This window comes from Salmo salar, chromosome ssa22 (genome assembly GCF_905237065.1).
Source record: "Salmo salar chromosome ssa22, Ssal_v3.1, whole genome shotgun sequence".
In the NCBI taxonomy this organism is placed as follows: Eukaryota; Metazoa; Chordata; class Actinopteri; order Salmoniformes; family Salmonidae; genus Salmo; species Salmo salar.
The window spans coordinates 39,384,080-39,402,604 of NC_059463.1; the positions used below are offsets into that span (position 1 = coordinate 39,384,080).

Below are 18,525 nucleotides of genomic sequence, written 5' to 3' on the forward strand. Positions count from 1 at the left end.
TGTCTGTTTTCATTGACCTTTCTGCTTCTGTTGATGTTGCTCCTGTGCTCGCAGTCTTGGCTCTGCTTATTTGCTCATCTTTGGAAAAACTTGACATTTGACAAATTCCAAGAGGGGAAACTGATTAAACTGTGAAAAGCTTAATCCTTCCCGTTATGTTGCATGCTTTTATTCCATATCGAATCAATATCCCCTGAAAAACATCTGTCATAGGGGGACTATAGCTAGCCCAGCGCAGTGGTACGGTATTGCAGTCAAGTCCTCACTTACCTACTTGTCTGCCCAGTTACCTGCCCACCCCCACCAATACTATTTACAACACTATAAATCATTAGTGCTATAGTACACGCAGCAGACCTGTACAAGCTCCATCATCATACACAGGGCAGCGTTAGTGAGTGTGGACTCAGGGGGAGGTTATAGTTCCAGGAAGGAGGGATGGACAGGTAAATTGTGGGCTCCATCCTACTGTATGTTGGGGGAGGGGAACTCAGGCAAGGCCCAGGCCTCTACTGCACACCCAGGCTCAGTGCTCAGGCTCAGCCAGAGAGGGTACAGGCTCTAGTGTTGCAACAGGCACCATTGTTCACAATAGGCTCAAAGGAGAAGTCCTGGAGGACTGTACCAACACTTCAGAGAAAGGGGGCAGGGCATTTAGTGGACATGCACAAACCATTACAGGGTTACAGGGGGGAGGGGGTTCTCATTCAACTTCACCACGTACCTCTTTGCCCTGAAGGGAGCGAATATCACCGATCATACAGACAGTGAAAACACAGGGAGATGTACAGGATAGTAAACAGTAGTGTATCTACATTATTAGGCATTCCTATAAAGGGTTTCTGAGTGGTGGAACAATTCTTAAACGGAAGGAGGGATAGAGCGGAGAGATGGAAGAGGAGAAGCCAGCAGGAAGAGGAATGTTCTACATTTTCAAAGAGTGTGAACCGTGATTTGAAACCCAACTTAAAGCTGGATGGAGGGAGGAGAGGAGAGACATTCATGGTAGAGTTTTGGATTGAATCAAACCTTAAAAGAACCACAGAGAGAATACTGTGGTGTATCTCACTTCAACATGCTGCTAGAGGAAAGAAGACTAGTCTTTATGGCCCCATGGACATGCTCATGATCAAAGTGATGTTGTGCAGCCTATAGTATAGTGGAGCATTACAGATTCAGCATGTTAGCTGATGTTTCTGCACCAACACACAAAAGCCACCCATCCCTCTCTAGTGTATTCCCCTCAGCCTTACAACACTAAGGGCAGCCCTAGTCTCTGTGCAGGTCAACATGCGATAGATAGGGAGAGGAGGTTTGTGATGGGACTGAAGAGAAAGGTAAATAATTATACTGTACCGATTGATCTCCAGAACTTGTGACTGCAGCCTGTCAAGCATATGTCAGAGAGATAGAATAAATCTGCTTATCTGCATTAATCTTATCGATCCCATAGGATCACCTATAGATATGCTATACATGCTCATCATGCTGTTTGTTTACATTAGTTTATTATACTTTTAGGAAATACAAAGACAAGGGAAAAGCTATTTAGTGCTGTTTCTATTTCATGATCCAATTTCTCAGCTAACACGGAATGAGCATGCATCACCTACAGTTCAGTACGACTAGGAGCACCTAGCCTACATTAGAGCTACCTATACTGTTCTGTTCTCTACTCTACTGTACACATTGAGCTGAAATCAATTTAGGCATTACCATCTTTCAAGGCAACCAATGTTTATGTAACATTGTACCACCAGGGTTATGAATGATGAATAAGTGAAGGGAACTGTACACTTCCTACTTTAAAATGCCTCCTCTGGTAGAAATAGTGCCTGGTACAATGTTAACATTCATCTCCCATTAAGGATTTCGGGCTGTGTATTAAATATTTGATTAAAAAATGCATCCATACACAAAGACAGCATTACATATAAAGGTGTCAGGAAGGAATGGACTAGCTCCATCCTCCATGCCATGAAGGAGGTTTCAGAGGAGGTAAAGAAGTGACATAGACAAAGAGAGGGATGAGAGAAGGAGGAGAGGAGGGGTTACTCACTCACCTCCGCATGATGTTCCTGGTTCTGCTGGAGGACCTCTATGACTAGCTCGGCCAGGCGAATAGTGTCCTCCAGTTTTTTGGCGGGCGTGACTAACCGGCCTACGTTCTCTGGAGCAGAAGGGTGGGGGGCAGGGGTGGGGGGGGTGGGTGGTTAATTAGGCAGAGTGGGGTAGCTAACAGAATCTGTTAGAATGGTTTTCCCATCGATTTCGTTAACTCCAGAGATATTTTAAATGAAAGACATAATAAGTGCTCTGGGTTCTCTCTGGCGCACACAGACCACACTGACCACCAGCATTGAAGATGAGAGTGTCATGGTTTCTAAAGCATGCCCCCAATGAACTGGTACTTGTACATGGTGTGTAAACAGTTAGTGTGAGGTGATATGGGACAACACAGTCGGGTAGAAGTGATGGACTAAATCAATCCCATGGAGAAATCAAATGCATTGTTATACTATCATGCAAAATGCTCTTGTGCTCTTCATGCTTTTGTTGCTTGGGATTTTCAATGTTGAGTTTGTAACAGATATCGCTGGTAAGATCTAGGGTGAACCTGGACACTTTTTTTCATATACATTTTATCTGTTGACATACAATTGAATGGACAATTGATTATGGTGAAATTAGGCATTCAGATTATTAACAATAATGTGGCAAAACATCAGGACATTTAATTGGACGGCTCAAATTAATTTGAAATAAGAATTTGAAATAAGGAGATAGAACTGTGCAGAGTTAATATTGGTAAATTATAATTTCATCATATCACTTTTATCATATCTGTCTAAATGTTGAAATGATACTTTCAGTGTAGCCTATTTATTCTCAAAATATTTTAGTCACACGTCATATACTCTATGCCAGGGATCATCAACTAGATTCAGCTGCAGGCCAATTTTCTTCTGGAGCGGATGGTCGGGGGGCCGGAACATAATTACAAATCATTTGTAGACTGCAAATTGATCGCAAGAAGCCCAAACAGATATAATATTTTACTAAAACGTAATCATTTCAAACCTTGCTTACATTTGTATATGTTCAGCTGTCTCTCTATTATGCATGGAAATACTTTGGAACAGATTTCTTAATTTAAAATTACTTGGGGCTGATTTCCTGGTGTTTTTACAGTCTTTTATTTCAACAATGAAAATTATTTTAAAAATGTCTAAGAAAACTTAGGGGCAAAATAAAACCAACTACTGTCGGGCCGCCATTTGGGGAACCCTGCTCTATGCTATGTACTACCTTGACTACTAAGTAGCCATGCAGCTAAAAGGACCCTGAACCCCACAGCACAGTTAATAAGGCTAACGAGAGATCATGCAGAGGATTCCTTACAGAGCCTTTATGTTGGTCTTTAGACCTTACACTGAAGTATAATGAGCAGAATGATAATGTGGTGATTATCATTGTCAAATGTATCATACTTCATCCATATCCAATGTGTTCATCTGTTTTATGAAATATATCATGTTATCAGAGAATGGAATCTATTTTGTATACAAATGTAATCATTTGTAATAATTTTACTCATTGTATACTTGAAAACTGATAGCCAGATATATTTAAGCAAGCTCGTATTGCATTATTTCTCTCAACACATTGGAGATGCTACCTTTTGTCTGCATATTTGTGAGAGATTGTTTTGCTTATGTTTCTGATGTATTTTTGCTTTATTCAATACATGTATCATAGTATCAGGAAAAACAATGGAAAATCATTCATGAATGCATCTACAGTATATATTATCCCAGTATGTTGTTATAAAGTAATACAATCACTACACAAATATTAGTGTGCTAAATGTTGCCATGCCAAGACATGAGGGCGAATTTGAAAGGGGTTTATGTGTGTTTATATGATGTATGTATTGTATGTGTTTAAGTGTGTGTGTGTGTGTGTGTGTGTGTGTGTGTGTGTGTGTGTGTGTGTGTGTGTGTGTGTGTGTGTGTGTGTGTGTGTGTGTGTGTGTGTGTGTGCGTGCATGCATGCGTGCACGTGAGTGTGTGTATGTGTGTTTAGGGTAGGTGTGTATTGGGGCTAAGCTAAAAGTCAAACAGGGCTTCACCTGGATCATTTGGATCCGGCTTTTTATCTTTCTCAACTTGAAAGAGAGAGAGAAAAGAAAGACAAGAAAGAGAAAAGAAGAGATATTTAGGTTTATAACACCATGGTTATTAGTTTATCTTCCAGAAGAGAGAGGAAAGATGTCATGCTTTACGCTTCTCCATCTGAGAGAAGCTACAGTAGTTGAATGTGTTAGATAGTTACAGTAGTTGAATGTGTTAGTAGTTACAGTAGTTGAATGTGTTCGTTAGTTACAGTAGTTGAATGTGTTAGGTAGCTACAGTAGTTGAATATGTTAGGTAGCTGCAATAGTTGAATATGTTAGGTAGCTACAGTAGTTGAATGTGTTAGATAGTTACAGTAGTTGAATGTGTTAGGTAGCTACAGTAGTTGAATATGTTAGGTAGCTACAGTAGTTGAATGTGTTAGATAGTTACAGTAGTTGAATGTGTTAGATAGTTACAGTAGTTGAATGTGTTCGTTAGTTACAGTAGTTGAATGTGTTAGGTAGCTACAGTAGTTGAATATGTTAGGTAGCTACAGTAGTTGAATGTGTTAGGTAGCTACAGTAGTTGAATGTGTTAGATAGTTACAGTAGTTGAATGTGTTCGTTAGTTACAGTAGTTGAATGTGTTAGGTAGCTACAGTAGTTGAATATGTTAGGTAGCTACAATAGTTGAATGTGTTAGGTAGCTACAGTAGTTGAATGTGTTAGATAGTTACAGTAGTTGAATGTGTTAGATAGTTGCAGTAGTGGAATGTGTTAGGTAGTTACAGTAGTTGAATGTGTTAGGTAGCTACAGTAGTTGAATGTGTTAGATAGTTACAGTAGTTGAATGTGTTAGATAGTTACAGTAGTTGAATGTGTTAGGTAGTTACAGTAGTTGAATGTGTTTCGTTAGTTACAGTAGTTGAATGTGTTAGATAGTTACAGTAGTTGAATGTGTTAGGTAGTTACAGTAGTTGAATGTGTTAGGTAGCTACAGTAGTTGAATGTGTTAGATAGTTACAGTAGTTGAATGTGTTAGGTAGCTACAGTAGTTGAATGTGTTAGGTAGTTACAGTAGTTGAATATGTTAGGTAGCTACAGTAGTTGAATATGTTAGATAGTTACAGTAGTTGAATGTGTTAGGTAGCTACAGTAGTTGAATGTGTTAGGTAGTTACAGTAGTTGAATGTGTTAGGTAGTTACAGTAGTTGAATATGTTAGGTAGCTACAGTAGTTGAATATGTTAGATAGTTACAGTAGTTGAATGTGTTAGGTAGCTACAGTAGTTGAATATGTTAGGTAGCTACAGTAGTTGAATATGTTAGGTAGCTACAGTAGTTGAATATGTTAGGTAGCTACAGTAGTTGAATGTGTTAGGTAGCTACAGTAGTTGAATATGTTAGATAGCTACAGTAGTAGAATATGTTAGGTAGCTACAGTAGTTGAATATGTTAGGTAGCTACAGTAGTTGAATATGTTAGATAGCTACAGTAGTTGAATATGTTAGGTAGCTACAATAGTTGAATATGTTAGATCGCTACAGTAGTTGAATATGTTAGGTAGCTACAGTAGTTGACAAAACTCCACAGACGTACAGATTGGTACAGACACTCTGAAACGCTGAGACATTAGCCTGAGGAGAAGTCAACATTAAAGAAGCAACAACAACAGGATGCAGTTAACAGTAACAGACAGACAGCTTTAGACCGTCATGAACTTAGACATAAGACGAACAACAGCTGCTTGAACCAAAGACAGGACACATTGACCGGTGGTGAGTTGAGCTGAGTTAAAACACATATTATAGGCAATCCTTTCTGTCCTCCTGGTATTGTAGCTCTGCCTGCAGCTGCTGCTCTTTTCTATGGCCTCCATCTCTGTCTCTGGCAGTGACATAGCATCATACCTGTCTGTCCCAGCGCACAGCGCAGCGTGGCGAGCGTACCACACACTGACACATGATCAGACGACTGAAGGAGATAACACAGAAGCAATGTAAAAAATGCATTCAAGTCACATGGGTGGGCATGGGCGTATGTCCAACCAAAAGAAATAAGCTTACAGACCAGACCGACAGATCATTCATGTGGGTCACAAACATATGTGTAACTGTAGGTCCCTAGAAGTACTGGCTTCTCAGACAGACCTCCACAGACCAGACTGACTCTCTCTCTCCCCCCACTCGCTCTCACAGACATGAGCGATAGACTAAAAAAAAGCACAAAGGAGGAAGGAGGAGTGGACATCTCTGAGGGGAGTGAGGGAGGGAGGGAAGGAGGGAGGGGGTGATGTGGTCAAAGAAGGTTGAAAGAGGGAGGGAGGAGAGACAGGGAAGGATGAGGCAGGTACTCACGGATGGTTAAATCCATCACTTGTGACGCCAAGCAGAAGACAGGGTGCTCAAACATTTCCCTCTTTCTCCCTACAAAAGAGGAGGATTGGGACATGCAAGAGTCTGGGGTCAGAGGATAGGGTGAGAGGTTAAAGGTCAGAGGAGATGGGAAGGTAGAGAACTGTCCTGGGTCATGTTCATTAGGGCACACCATAGCAACACTTTTTGTAACAGAAAACAAAACAAAACGTTTCTTATTGGACATGTCCAGGTAGATCTTCGCTGTTTCAGTTTGTTTTCTTCCATTTGGTGGCCTAATGAACACAACAATGGTGAGTATTGACTTGGGTTTGGACTATGGATGACTGGGTCCAATAATGATTGTTTTAGGACTATTGGACCAACAGCATCACAAGGACAGGGAGACAAATTCTACTTGGTATATTTTCAAGATAGTAAGGGATAAACACCCAAGTACCTTCGGCACCATAAGAATGTCTTTCTATGTATTGACTACACATTTTGGAATCAACCTGTTGACATGCATGTCAATGCAAGCTATGCATTTGACTTTATAGGGAAACCAAAATGGTGTTATGCAAGCAAGAATAGAGTACTGTATATGGCATTTGCAAAAGGGCTGTTTTTAAAGGTAAAGTGTGATATGTAGTGGCTAGTCCATGCCTATAAAGACAAACCTTTCCATAATGTCCTGTAGCACATGCAGGTGACAGATGCTGGGTTGTCTTTGTCCAATCCCAACATTCTTTTTCATTGGCTTCAAAACCAAGTATCACAGAAATGTGAGGTGATAAATGTGGTGAAGCCAATAAGAGGAGAGGGAGGAAGAGGACAGCAGAGGACTAGGGAGAGGAGGGCAGTGGTCCGCCGGAGGAATAAGACAAAGGGGAAGGAAAGGGAGAAGGAGAAAGAGGGCGGAAAGGAGAGGGAGAGAAGGACAAGGGTCCCTAGGAAAGGAGAAGAAGAGAGGCAGATTGTAGGCCCTGGAGTCTTGAGAGGGGGGTTCTCTTCAGGGGAGATCTGATTCTAGCTACTGATTATCTTTACTGCATAATGTAGATCTATAATATATACTGCGCACTATACTGTTAAATCACCACATGCCATAGGCCAGGATACAGCTAGAGTCAAGGTACAGTAAAAGGGGGGCCAGCCCAGTATATCAACAGGGCTTGAATCCAAAACTTTGGATTTGAATGCATTTTTACTCACAACACCTATACAGAAAGCCAACTTCACCTACAGTACAAAACAGTACAGTAGAGTACAGTAGAGTACAGTAGAGGACAATACAATTCAGTTCAGTACAGTACAGTACAGTACAGTACAGTACAGTACAGTACAGCAGAGTACAGTAGAGTACAGTTCAGTAGAGTACAGTAGAGTACAGTTCAATAGAGTAGAGTAAAGTAGAGTACAGAACACCACAGCTAAAGCAGCCTGCCTGAAACAAGGGGGAGAGAAATGGCTGAGTGACAAACAAGTGACAACCAATCTGTCAAATGAAAAAATACTGTATAGGCTGCTCCTCTTGAATTCATCATGTGAGAAAAAATGTAATCCACATCTCTGGTAAAAAAAAAATAAGATATATCAGTATGTTTCTTCAGTACTTGTTTTCTTGTCCAGGTTAATATTGAAAGGATTCCCACTGTAGGATGCTAAAATATGAATCAAAGTGTAAAAGACAAGTCACTTCCGAAAGAGAGCAGAATGTTTGACGCGCCTGTTCCACATAGACACCCCCAGAATGACTCAAAAGTCACTAAAGTACTGAAAGAGGTCATTATTTAATAGTTACAATCATCAAAAGAAAAACAATCAGTTACATGTTTCAAAGCAACAACGACCTATAATTTACCAACAGAGGTAAATGCTATTGCATTCTGAAGGTGTGTCTATATATGTAAATGATGGATAGTTACCTTCCATTTGAGCGTATTCTGTGATTTTAGCGTAGTTGAGCTGAGCAGCCTGCTCCAAACATTTACGGATGACTCCCTTCACTTCCTCTTGTGGGACGGGAGTCACAATGTCCTTCATCAGCACCTGAAAGTGAGAAACAGGGCAGGACAAGTCTTCCTTAGAGTCTCACCACTGAATTACAGTTTAGCTTACAATAGTTTTCATTTTCAATTTCCTTTTTCAAGCATATATATGAGATTATATGAGCAACGAGATGTGATTCATTCATGACCTGCAAAGTTTCTGTAAAATGAGAATCATTCATGACCTACAAAGTTTCTGTAAAATGAGAATCATTCATGACCTGCAAAGTTTCTGTAAAATATCAATCATTCATGACCAGCAAAATTTCTGTAAAATGTGAATCATTCATGACCTGCAAAGTTTCTGTAAAATGTGAATCATTCATGACCTGCAAAGTTTCTGTAAAATGTGAATCATTCATGACCTGCAAAGTTTCTGTAAAATGTGAATCATTCATGACCTGCAAAGTGTCTGTAAAATGTGAATCATTCATGACCTGCAAAGTTTCTGTAAAATGTGATTCATCCATGACCTGCAAAGTTTCTGTAAAATGTGAATCATTCATGACCTGCAAAGTTTCTGTAAAATGTGAATCATTCATGACCTGCAAAGTTTCTGTAAAATGTGAAAGAAAAGATTGGAGTCATCTAAATGTACAAACCCTTTCCAGCAAAGACAGAGTGGCCTTCAGCGCTCCCTCTGGACGGCCGAACGGGAAACAATATCTACAGTAAGATAAAAGAGTAGAATCACAATGAAATAAAACTCACTAGGGAAAAATGAGCAATGATGAACAGAACAATAGATGAGGCCGGATAGTTGGATGGATGGATGACCAGTAGGAAGCAGTCACCTGAAGTTAGTGATCTGGTGTTCCAGGATCACCCGCAACCGCTCTTTGATTTCTTCAAAGCGCTCCTTCTCATCCACCTTCACTGTTCCCAGTCCATCAGGCCTGAGGATGACATCATACAATACAAACAAAACATAAACACAACGCAAACACATCAGCCCAGCCAATCATGCAGTTGCAGAGCCACCAGTTAGAGCCCCTACAAAAAGGAACAATACAGCAATTTACACCAAAACAGTGTGATAATTTAGTTCTCCATGATTGTACTGCTGCTTGTGTGAGTGAAACAGAATCATTCTTCAGCATGTTTACTAACCTTCAATGTTTGTTATTATACAGTACAGTATCTTACCTGATGGGCTCTTGGACGATTTGGATTCTCTTTTCTTTCTAAACTTCATATCTTTTCTTCCCTGTTTAGAGCCCGCAGCCCCTGGTCCTAGGTTCTGGTGGCCGCCAGGGCCCCAGGGTCCCTGACAACCCATCAGTGGCCCCCAGTAACCGCTGCCCTCTCTGACTTTATAGGGATGCATGGGAGGATGAGCAACATCTACATAATAAGACTGAACAGGGCAGCAAAAGACGAGGAATGGAAAATAAGAGAAAGAGAAGAGGAATAGTGGAAAACAAAGTATATGTAACTGATTAGTAAAAAAAAGAGATGACAAAATGATAACATACAGGACAAAATGATAACATGATAACATACAGGACAAAATGATAACATGATAACATACAGGACAAAATGATAACATGATAATATAGAGGACAAAATGACCAAAATAGTAATAAATCATATGCAAACATTAATGACAATAACAATGGAAAATCATAAAACAATAAGAAAAGATGCTCGGATGCTTTAGAGGAATCTGACCCTTGTCTTCTCTCACTATGGCCAGCTCTTCTTTCCTTCCTTCCTTCCTTCTCTTCTTTTGTCATTTGAAGACCTTTGAGTGCGTATTTGATGTTTGAAGTTTAGCCATCTCTCTTGCCATAGACTATGGTGGTGATTTAGAATAATGTGAGTAGATTGCCCTGCCTGAGACATGTAAGCCCAGTGCTGCACCTTGACCTTGAGCATTTCCTCTTGGTCCAATGTGAAGACTTTGGATTAATGAGCAGGAGACCCAGGTTGAATGGGGTGTAGACTTTACCTGTTTCCGTGGACATGGGATGCGCAGAAAGCAAAGCTGTAGTGCAGCAGGGTGGGGTCGATCATGGCTCCTCTGTCTGCCCTCTCCAGCAGGTCGCCTAGGTAACCCAGGTGTCTATGACACCCACGCACGCCATTCCTGGAGCAGTACTCATCCAGGACAAACACTTGGCCCGGGCTGAACCATCCCTTAAACACCACATAAGAGTTTTTAGCAGGTTAGCACCATGATCACAATCACAAACAAACACCTGTCCCAAACTAAACAATGACCTTGGCGCTAGCATCCCTCTGTGAGAGAGTTTCCCGATAGCGATGGAACATAGGCTTACGGGTGTTTTAACGATGCATCTTTCCTACAATGGTCGAAGATGTAGCATGTGTTTCCCAAAACACCACGCATAGAGACCACTTACTAAATACGTCATTGAGGCATAGTATCGATGCTTATAGGATCAAAAGAAAGGCAGTGCTGCTCTCGGATCAGCTTTCTCCAATGAAATCTTACCTTAACATTAGAATTATTCCACAATACTGACTACAGATCAGCTCCTAGAGAGATATTATCACCCATGGCTGCACACATTGAGGCAGCTTATTCTAATGCTTACTCTATAATAATGCACTAAATCAAGATTTGGTACATCATTGGGCACCTGTTGTTACACATCATTAAATATATTGAGGAAAAAATTATAGACAGCAGTCTACAATTAGCAAAATAGAAATCAATTGAATGCATCTAACGAAACGACGCACTTAGCAGTTCTACAAGTGGTCTGAGGCAGTCAGTAAATAACGAGCGCTTTCAAGTGCAACTTAAGTAACAATTGTTTTGGGAAACAGTTTGGAGATTTGGTCCTATGAAGGTTCTTACGATGAACTTAGCCTTAAGGTGCTTTTGGGAAACCATTTTATTAATGTATGCATTCATCCTTATTCCACGGTACTGTGGGTACGGAGAATGACACTCACCAGGCAGCAGAAGGTGTCATTGAGCCTGTGGTCCAACGTGAGCCTCTGGACGATCTCGAACAGGGAGGCGTGGTCAAAGCTGCAGGGGTTAGCCGAGATAAACTCATCCATGCCGTGTTTCTGAGCTCTGTCTGCGTCTGTGTGTCCAACCAGCCAACCAGCACAGAGAAAAGGACAGGATTCAGATGAATAGGGCATCAGTGAAGCACAGAAAAATAGTATAGCATGTCTCTCTACCTCAACACAGTACAACACACTGGGCCAGTCTGACTAGAGCTCTTGCTAGGGACAATTCTAAACACTTACAGCTTTACATTATCAACTTGCAGCTTTTTGCTGTATGTGTTGTTAACATTTCAATGGCTACCATTTTAGGCATCTTAGATCCAAAACATGTATTGAGGAAGTAGTGGGTTAAATTGAATAGGATGCAAATCTCATTTGTAATGTGTATTCAATAGATTCTGCCATTCGAGAATGATTGGTGAATGTCACTCAGTTCCTGACCAATGATGGGTCGTGTGCTGAAAAACAAAAACAGAAATAAGAGAACAGAGTGATTTCTTAAATTATTAAGATGAACAAATAGCTCTGGTTTAAGGATGAAGGCTAGTGGATTAAAAACTGTAAGAGGAGAGTGTTTTCTATTCTACAGGGAAGAAAGTTTTCATAAAGGTTGGGTAGCGGACACGCTAGCGTCTAAGGAACTGCTTATCTTCTTACAAATGCATTCTGGGAGCTGGTCGAGTAACGAGTGCCCATGTTTTGACGGTATTTGATTAGTGTTGTATGATTGTTAAATATACTTTAAACTGTAGTGAATAAGTTGAGGACAGAGAACCATAAGAAAGTACAGGAGACACTAGCATGTATGACCTTCTGAAACAACAATATGTATTCTGTCTGTCATGACAATAATGACTAGAATACCCTCATGTAATACAGTCATTGATGAGAAGCCTAAAAGCAGAATATCACCAGTACCTGATCAAAAATGAGACAGGCCTACATATTGCTCCCATTTTCCAGAGATACATAATATAAATAGTCAGATCTCGATCAGTGATGAGATGAGGTGTGCATGAAGAGGGGTACTCAATATAGAGACAAGAGTGGGGTTGATGTTCATGTTCTCCTTAGGGTGGGTGAGTGACATATGCCATGTCCAATTGTGTGACACTGAAAGGAGTGAGGATGACGTGAGGGGGGCAGGGCGTGTGGATAAGGGAGTGGGCTTGGCTGAGAGGAGGGTTACTATAGCATTACTAACTGTCAACTCAAGTGACATCTGTCAGTCCCATGTTCATAGAAAGGGAGAGATACAAGGAGGATGGAGGGCAACGGCTGAGGATAGGATAGCTATAGGTTCAATGGCTTCTATAGCGTCAAATTAGGAGATGTTTTGTTTCTTAATCTTTGAAATGAGTGGACTAGACCAAAATAATATGTATCCCTGGTTTTTCTAGGAACTGAATAAAAAGTCCCTATCTCAAGATAAAAGGGAGAGAGGGGTAAGCACAGGGTAAGAGACAGATGAAAGCCGGGGTGAGAGCGAGGTGAGAGACATGGAAGAAATTATAGATATGATAGAAAAAAAAATGTTGTAGGGGAAGATAGAGTTCAAAAGTCAAGGGTGTGAGAGGAAACAGAGGGTGAAAAAAAAGAGAGAGAGAGAGAGAGAGAGAGAGAAGGAAAGAAAGAAAGGGACTGAGAGAACGACTGAGACAAAGGGAGAGAAATAGATGAGGGACAAACAGACTGCCAGGAAAGTGGGGGAGGAAGTGATAGTAGAAGGGGTGGGAGAGTTACAGGGACAGGGAAGGGTGAGGGTGAGAGAAAGTTTGCGATAAGGGCAGAGTGAAGGTGCGATATGTGATAGAAAATGCTTGAAGGTGGGCGGGAGGAGGGGGGTGGGGAATATCTCTTCTGTTTTAAATGAAAAAATGGAGTTTGATTTTTGATTAATAGACTAAATGAACTATAGGGGACATTATCATATTTTGTGAGTTCTTATCGATGATGACGTCATCATCTAAAGACAAGATGATTGATTCAAAAGACTGGATTGTTTTTCCATACTGAACATAGGCAAATACTGTAGTTAATAAATACTCACTGACAAAATAGAACAGTTTGACTTTTCATTGTGCTTTCAACATGTTATGTCATGCATCTGCAGATCTATTTTCAACATTTGGATTCCATTTTTTGAGCATTCCTTTTTCTCTTGGCATTTGCAAGTTGACAATACTTGAGTATGTTGCAGTGTATTCATGATCTTTATAGAGCACAACTAACAGGCATACCAACTACCGGAGTATCTCTAACAAAGTAGCAATACAATTTGATGCAAGTACATAGGTATATAGCATCAAGCCGACAGATGCAAAAACTAGATCATTCTTTTGGAGATGGCAGGGGGGGGAAAAAAATATAAAAATCCTGCAATTCCATCAACGGAATAATACATAACAAAGGTGTTCCCCAATTCAGGCAATCAAAGGGCAATCAAAAGAAACCAAAATGAGATCTGTTCCCTGCTAAAGGTGCTACTATGGGGGAATAGCTGCTGTCTACAGGCCCATCTATTAAAGGGGATCATCCAGAGTATTGTTTGGGAAGGGGTGGCAATGGCTACTCCTTGTGATTGTCATTCAGAATACTCCGCGTACATATTTGCCAACTCTCGTGAACAGAGCACTAAAGAAAATAACTAAAAACAATTGAGCCCTCGATAGTAAAGCATGACCCATGTTAGTATAGAGGAATCAGGTTACCCTGCTAAAAGGGTCCAAACTAATCTCAACCAAAATGTCCAACGTCATAGCTTTCCAACTGCTCTACTCTTTGAAAAATGGATTTAACAATACGGAAATGTTCAATCATTTGTTCATGTTGTGAAAAGCTTTTTCTAAAACAAAACAAGCTTGATTACAAGCACCGAAGTTCTGGTAGGAAAAAATGGGACTGTCCACTACTGCTCTCTAAAACTCAAATATAATTGAAAAATGGATTGAATTTACATAACTGTTGATGGAGTCACAACTAGCAGCCATTTTGTGGAATTTTATTTTCTGATGGCATCATGTCACATTGGGCGATCTCTATGCTTTACTCTGAGGGGTCCTTGAACACCAATAAGATTAAGGAGAGAAGGCAATTATGCAAAAAAATCCTAATAATAACCATCATATAAAGTAGAATCATTACTGAGCCAAATTATAAGCCTAAGAATCATTACTGAGCCAAATTATAAGCCTAAGAATCAAACACATGCATCCTAAACTGTCAAGAATGTAAGCTAATAGGTACTTAAAACTTCAAATTGAGAAGAAATCATACTTAAAAAGACATTATCTACTAATGTCTAAAGACATGAAGCGAGGAGACTTAAGAGGGGGAGTAGGAGGATAGGGAAAGAGGAGAGAAAGCACGTTGCATTTGTCAGATAATCGTCAGGGATTATCTGAGCTGTGCCGGCTACAGGGAAGCACTTACCCTTAAGTCCAGCTAGAAGACAGCGGGGTAAGAAGGGACAAACCAGAATAACATAAAGACTAGCAACAAGGCTGGAGGAGAGCAAACACGAGATACCCTGACCTAGCAGCTGCAATACTAAAGAGGGGTAACAAGCAAAGCATGAGGAAGAAAAACACAACTCAAAAAACAACAACCTGTACCAACATGGGAGAGAGAGAGAGAGAGAGAGAGAGTGAGAGAGAGAGAGAAAGAAAGAACAAAAGATAAAGAGAGTGAGAAAGTGAGAGAACAGAAAGAGAGTGAGTGAGAGAGATAGAGAGAGAGATAGAGAAAGAAAGAAAGAAAGAAAGAAAGAAAGAAAGAAAAGAAAGAAAGAAGAAAGAAAGAAAGAAAGAAAGAAAGAAAGAAAGAAAGAAAGAAAGAAAGAAAGAAAGAAAGAAAGAAAGAAAGGGAAAGAGAGAAATAGAGAAAGAGATCGATGTAGTGAAAAGTATACAGAGAAAGAGCGAAAGAAGGACAGATTGATTGAGATATATAATTAAAAGAAAGAGAGAGAAAAAGAGAGAGAGAAGATCGAGAGAAGATTGAGAAGACTGAGAAGAGATAGAGAGAAGTAGTTAAGGGTTCTCATCACTCTGCTGCAGTTGATTTAGTCTGGATTCTGATCTAGTTCTATCTTATTCACAATACTACCTCTAACATATATTATACATTACCATCACAATATGATAGATTCACTTTGCTTTCTCCAGCTTATACTAACTACACTCTTGGAAAAAAGGGTTCCAAAATGGTTATTCGGCTGTCCCAACAGAAGAACCCTTTTTGGTTCCAGGTAGAACTATTTTGGGTTCCATGTAGAACCCTCTGTGGAAAGGGTTCTAAATGGAACTCAAAAGGGTTCAACCTGGAACCAAAAAGGGTTATTCAAAGGGTTATCCTATTGGGACAGCTGAAGAACCCATTTAAGTTCTAGATAGCACCTTTTTTTCAAAGAGTGTAGAGGAGCACTAGCCCATACATTTACCGGCTCCAGCAGTCCAACACCACCTACTAGTTCTAATATGATGATGTGTACATGATGCCAGTATCCTCTTATGAATCTATGAGGAAAAATGTATGTAGAGTAATAACATAATATGGCTAACTCAATAGCAATAGACCTGACATATCCATCTTATGTTATCATTTTATCAGAATAGTTTATTATTATATGGATATGAATATCAGAGTCCACTTAAAGCAAGGTGATGTAGTCTGGTAATGAGTTGCAGTTAGCCTGTAAGTTCTCCTTTAGAAAGACTTCTTTCCTATCATTCCAAACCAATGCTCCAGAACTGTCATTGCATTCTAGAATCAGACAAATCATTTGCAGCAAAGTTCAGAGGAGAGAGAGAGAGAGAGAGAGAGAGAGAGAGCGAGAGAGAGAAAAAGAGAGAAAAAGAGAGAAAGAGAGAGAGGGGTGAGTAACGGGGTGGTGTTGTGTATGTTATGGCCTCTGTGCCATTCAAGACCACCAGGGTGGGGTGAAACATCTACGCTTGGTGTGGCACAGTGTTTCAGAGAGGAGGGCGGTAGAGGAAGGAGGTCTGTGCCACTGTGAGGGGGCATTGAATGGCATCAGTATGGCTGGTCTTATATAGAGGATGTAACCATCTAACCACAATAACAATCACATACTGGACAAAGAAACCAATGGATACCACAGAAAATGTATATTTATAGATTATATTTATAAAAACTGTTGAAAACTAGAGCTACTTATTTCAATGTGCTATAGATGAAGAGTAATTCATTAAAAATATAGATTTTCTTTAAATAAATAAACTGTGTTTTTGTCTAACCTAAACAGTGCAATTCCAGTATAAAAACCTATATGGACGTTTTTATTGTTGAATTGTTTTCTGGTTATAAAAATGCCAATATTATAAGGAGGAAAAAAAATGTTTTTTCTACAACCCGTTGACTCTAACGAAAACGGTTTGGACATAAGAACAATCCTTCAAATAACTAAAGGAGTTAAAGGAAAGATGCACACCAAAATACATGATCATGTTTGGCTTTGAATAGCAGGATCTATTATTGTGGATTGATCTTTAGTAGTTAGCCTGGTTAACCAGACTGAACACTGCACTCACCTTATTGAAACAATGGTGAGCACAGCATTCAGTCTGGTTTTAAAAGGTGAGTTCTTTAGTGTTGTAAAATAACAGAATGTGTATTAATTTCCCAAGTTAAGTTAAACCTGTTCAGGTTTCAGTGTGTTTATGAAGTGTAAATTAGATCTATCATGTAAAACAACAACAACCTAAGCGTATTACGCCATAAACTGAGTGGACAAAACATTAAGAGCACATTCCTAATATTGAGTTGCATCCCTTTTGGCCTCAGATCAGCCTCAATTCGTCAGGGCATGGACTCTACAAGGTGTCGAAAGCGTTCCACAGGGATGCTGGCCCATTTTGACTCAAATGCTTCTCACAGTTGTGTCAAGTTGGTTGGATGTCATTTGGGCGGTGGGCCATTCTTGATACACATGGGAAACTGTTGAGTGTGAAAACCCAGCAACATTGCAGTTCTTGACACGAACCGGTGTGCCTGGCACCTACTACCATACCCAGTTCAAAGGCACTTAAATATTTTGTCCTGCCAGTTCACACTCTGAATGGCACACATACACAATCCATGTCTCAATTGTCTCAAGGCTTAAACATCCTTCTTTAACCTGTCTCTTCCCCTTCATCTACACTGACTGAATTGGATTTAACAAGCGACATCAATAAGGGATCATAGCTTTCACCTGGATTCACCTGGTCAGTCTATGTCATGGAAAGAGCATAATGTTTTGTACACTCAGTGTATTTGTGTAGTCTTACTTTTATATAGGTCTGACCAGTATATGACCAGTGGGGATAGGTCTGACCAGTATATGACCAGTGGGGATAGGTCTGACCAGTATCTGACCAGTGGGGATAGGTCTGACCAGCATCTGACCAGTGGGGATAGGTCTGACCAGTATATGACCAGATACTTCGTCTTACCAGTATTTGACCAGTGGGGATAGGTCTGACCAGCATCTGACCAGTGGGGATAGGTCTGACCAGTATATGACCAGTGGGGATAGGTCTGACCAGTATATGACCAGTGGGGATAGGTCTGACCAGTATCTGACCAGTGGGGATAGGTCTGACCAGTATCTGACCAGTGGGGATAGATCTGACCAGTATCTTGTCTGAGCAGCATCTGACCAGTGGGGATTGGTCTGACCAGTATCTGACCAGTGGGATAGGTCTGATGTTATACACAGTAATCCATGGTCATTTAGTTCATATTGTAGCCTTCTGACTAAAGTGAAGTTCACAATTCTGTTATTTGAATGAATTAGGTCTGACCAGCATCTGACCAGTGGGGATTGTTCTGACCAGCATCTGACCAGTGAGGATAGGTCTGACCAATATATGACCAGTGGGGATAGGTCTGACCGGTATATGACCAGTGGGGATAGGCCTGACCGGTAAAGGACCAGTGGGGATAGGTCTGACCAGTATCTGACCATTGGGGATAGGTCTGACCAGTATATGACCAGTGGGGATAGGTCT

The 18,525-nt window shown here is 40.4% G+C and overlaps 1 protein-coding gene across 17 annotated transcripts in view; it reads right to left on the reverse strand.

Moving 5' to 3' along the window:
* The window catches only part of LOC100380688 (calcium-dependent secretion activator 1), a 158,319-nt gene that overhangs the window by 24,920 nt on the left and 114,874 nt on the right, over window positions 1-18,525 (reverse strand). For 2 of the 17 annotated variants that reach the window (XM_045705298.1, XM_014167815.2), the window contains exons 12-21: window positions 14,945-14,956; window positions 11,447-11,583; window positions 10,473-10,660; window positions 9,316-9,417; window positions 9,124-9,187; window positions 8,399-8,522; window positions 6,474-6,542; window positions 2,064-2,170; window positions 1,357-1,386; window positions 725-733 (exon numbers count right to left, since the gene is read on the reverse strand). In XM_045705298.1, coding sequence (XP_045561254.1) covers window positions 725-733; window positions 1,357-1,386; window positions 2,064-2,170; window positions 6,474-6,542; window positions 8,399-8,522; window positions 9,124-9,187; window positions 9,316-9,417; window positions 10,473-10,660; window positions 11,447-11,583; window positions 14,945-14,956 — 842 coding nt within the window. Of the gene's footprint in view, window positions 1-724; window positions 734-1,356; window positions 1,387-2,063; window positions 2,171-4,132; window positions 4,169-6,473; window positions 6,543-8,398; window positions 8,523-9,123; window positions 9,188-9,315; window positions 9,418-10,472; window positions 10,661-11,446; window positions 11,584-14,944; window positions 14,957-18,525 lie in introns of all 17 variants that reach the window. The other 15 variants (XM_045705299.1, XM_045705292.1, XM_045705300.1 and 12 more) reach the window with 12 other exon arrangements.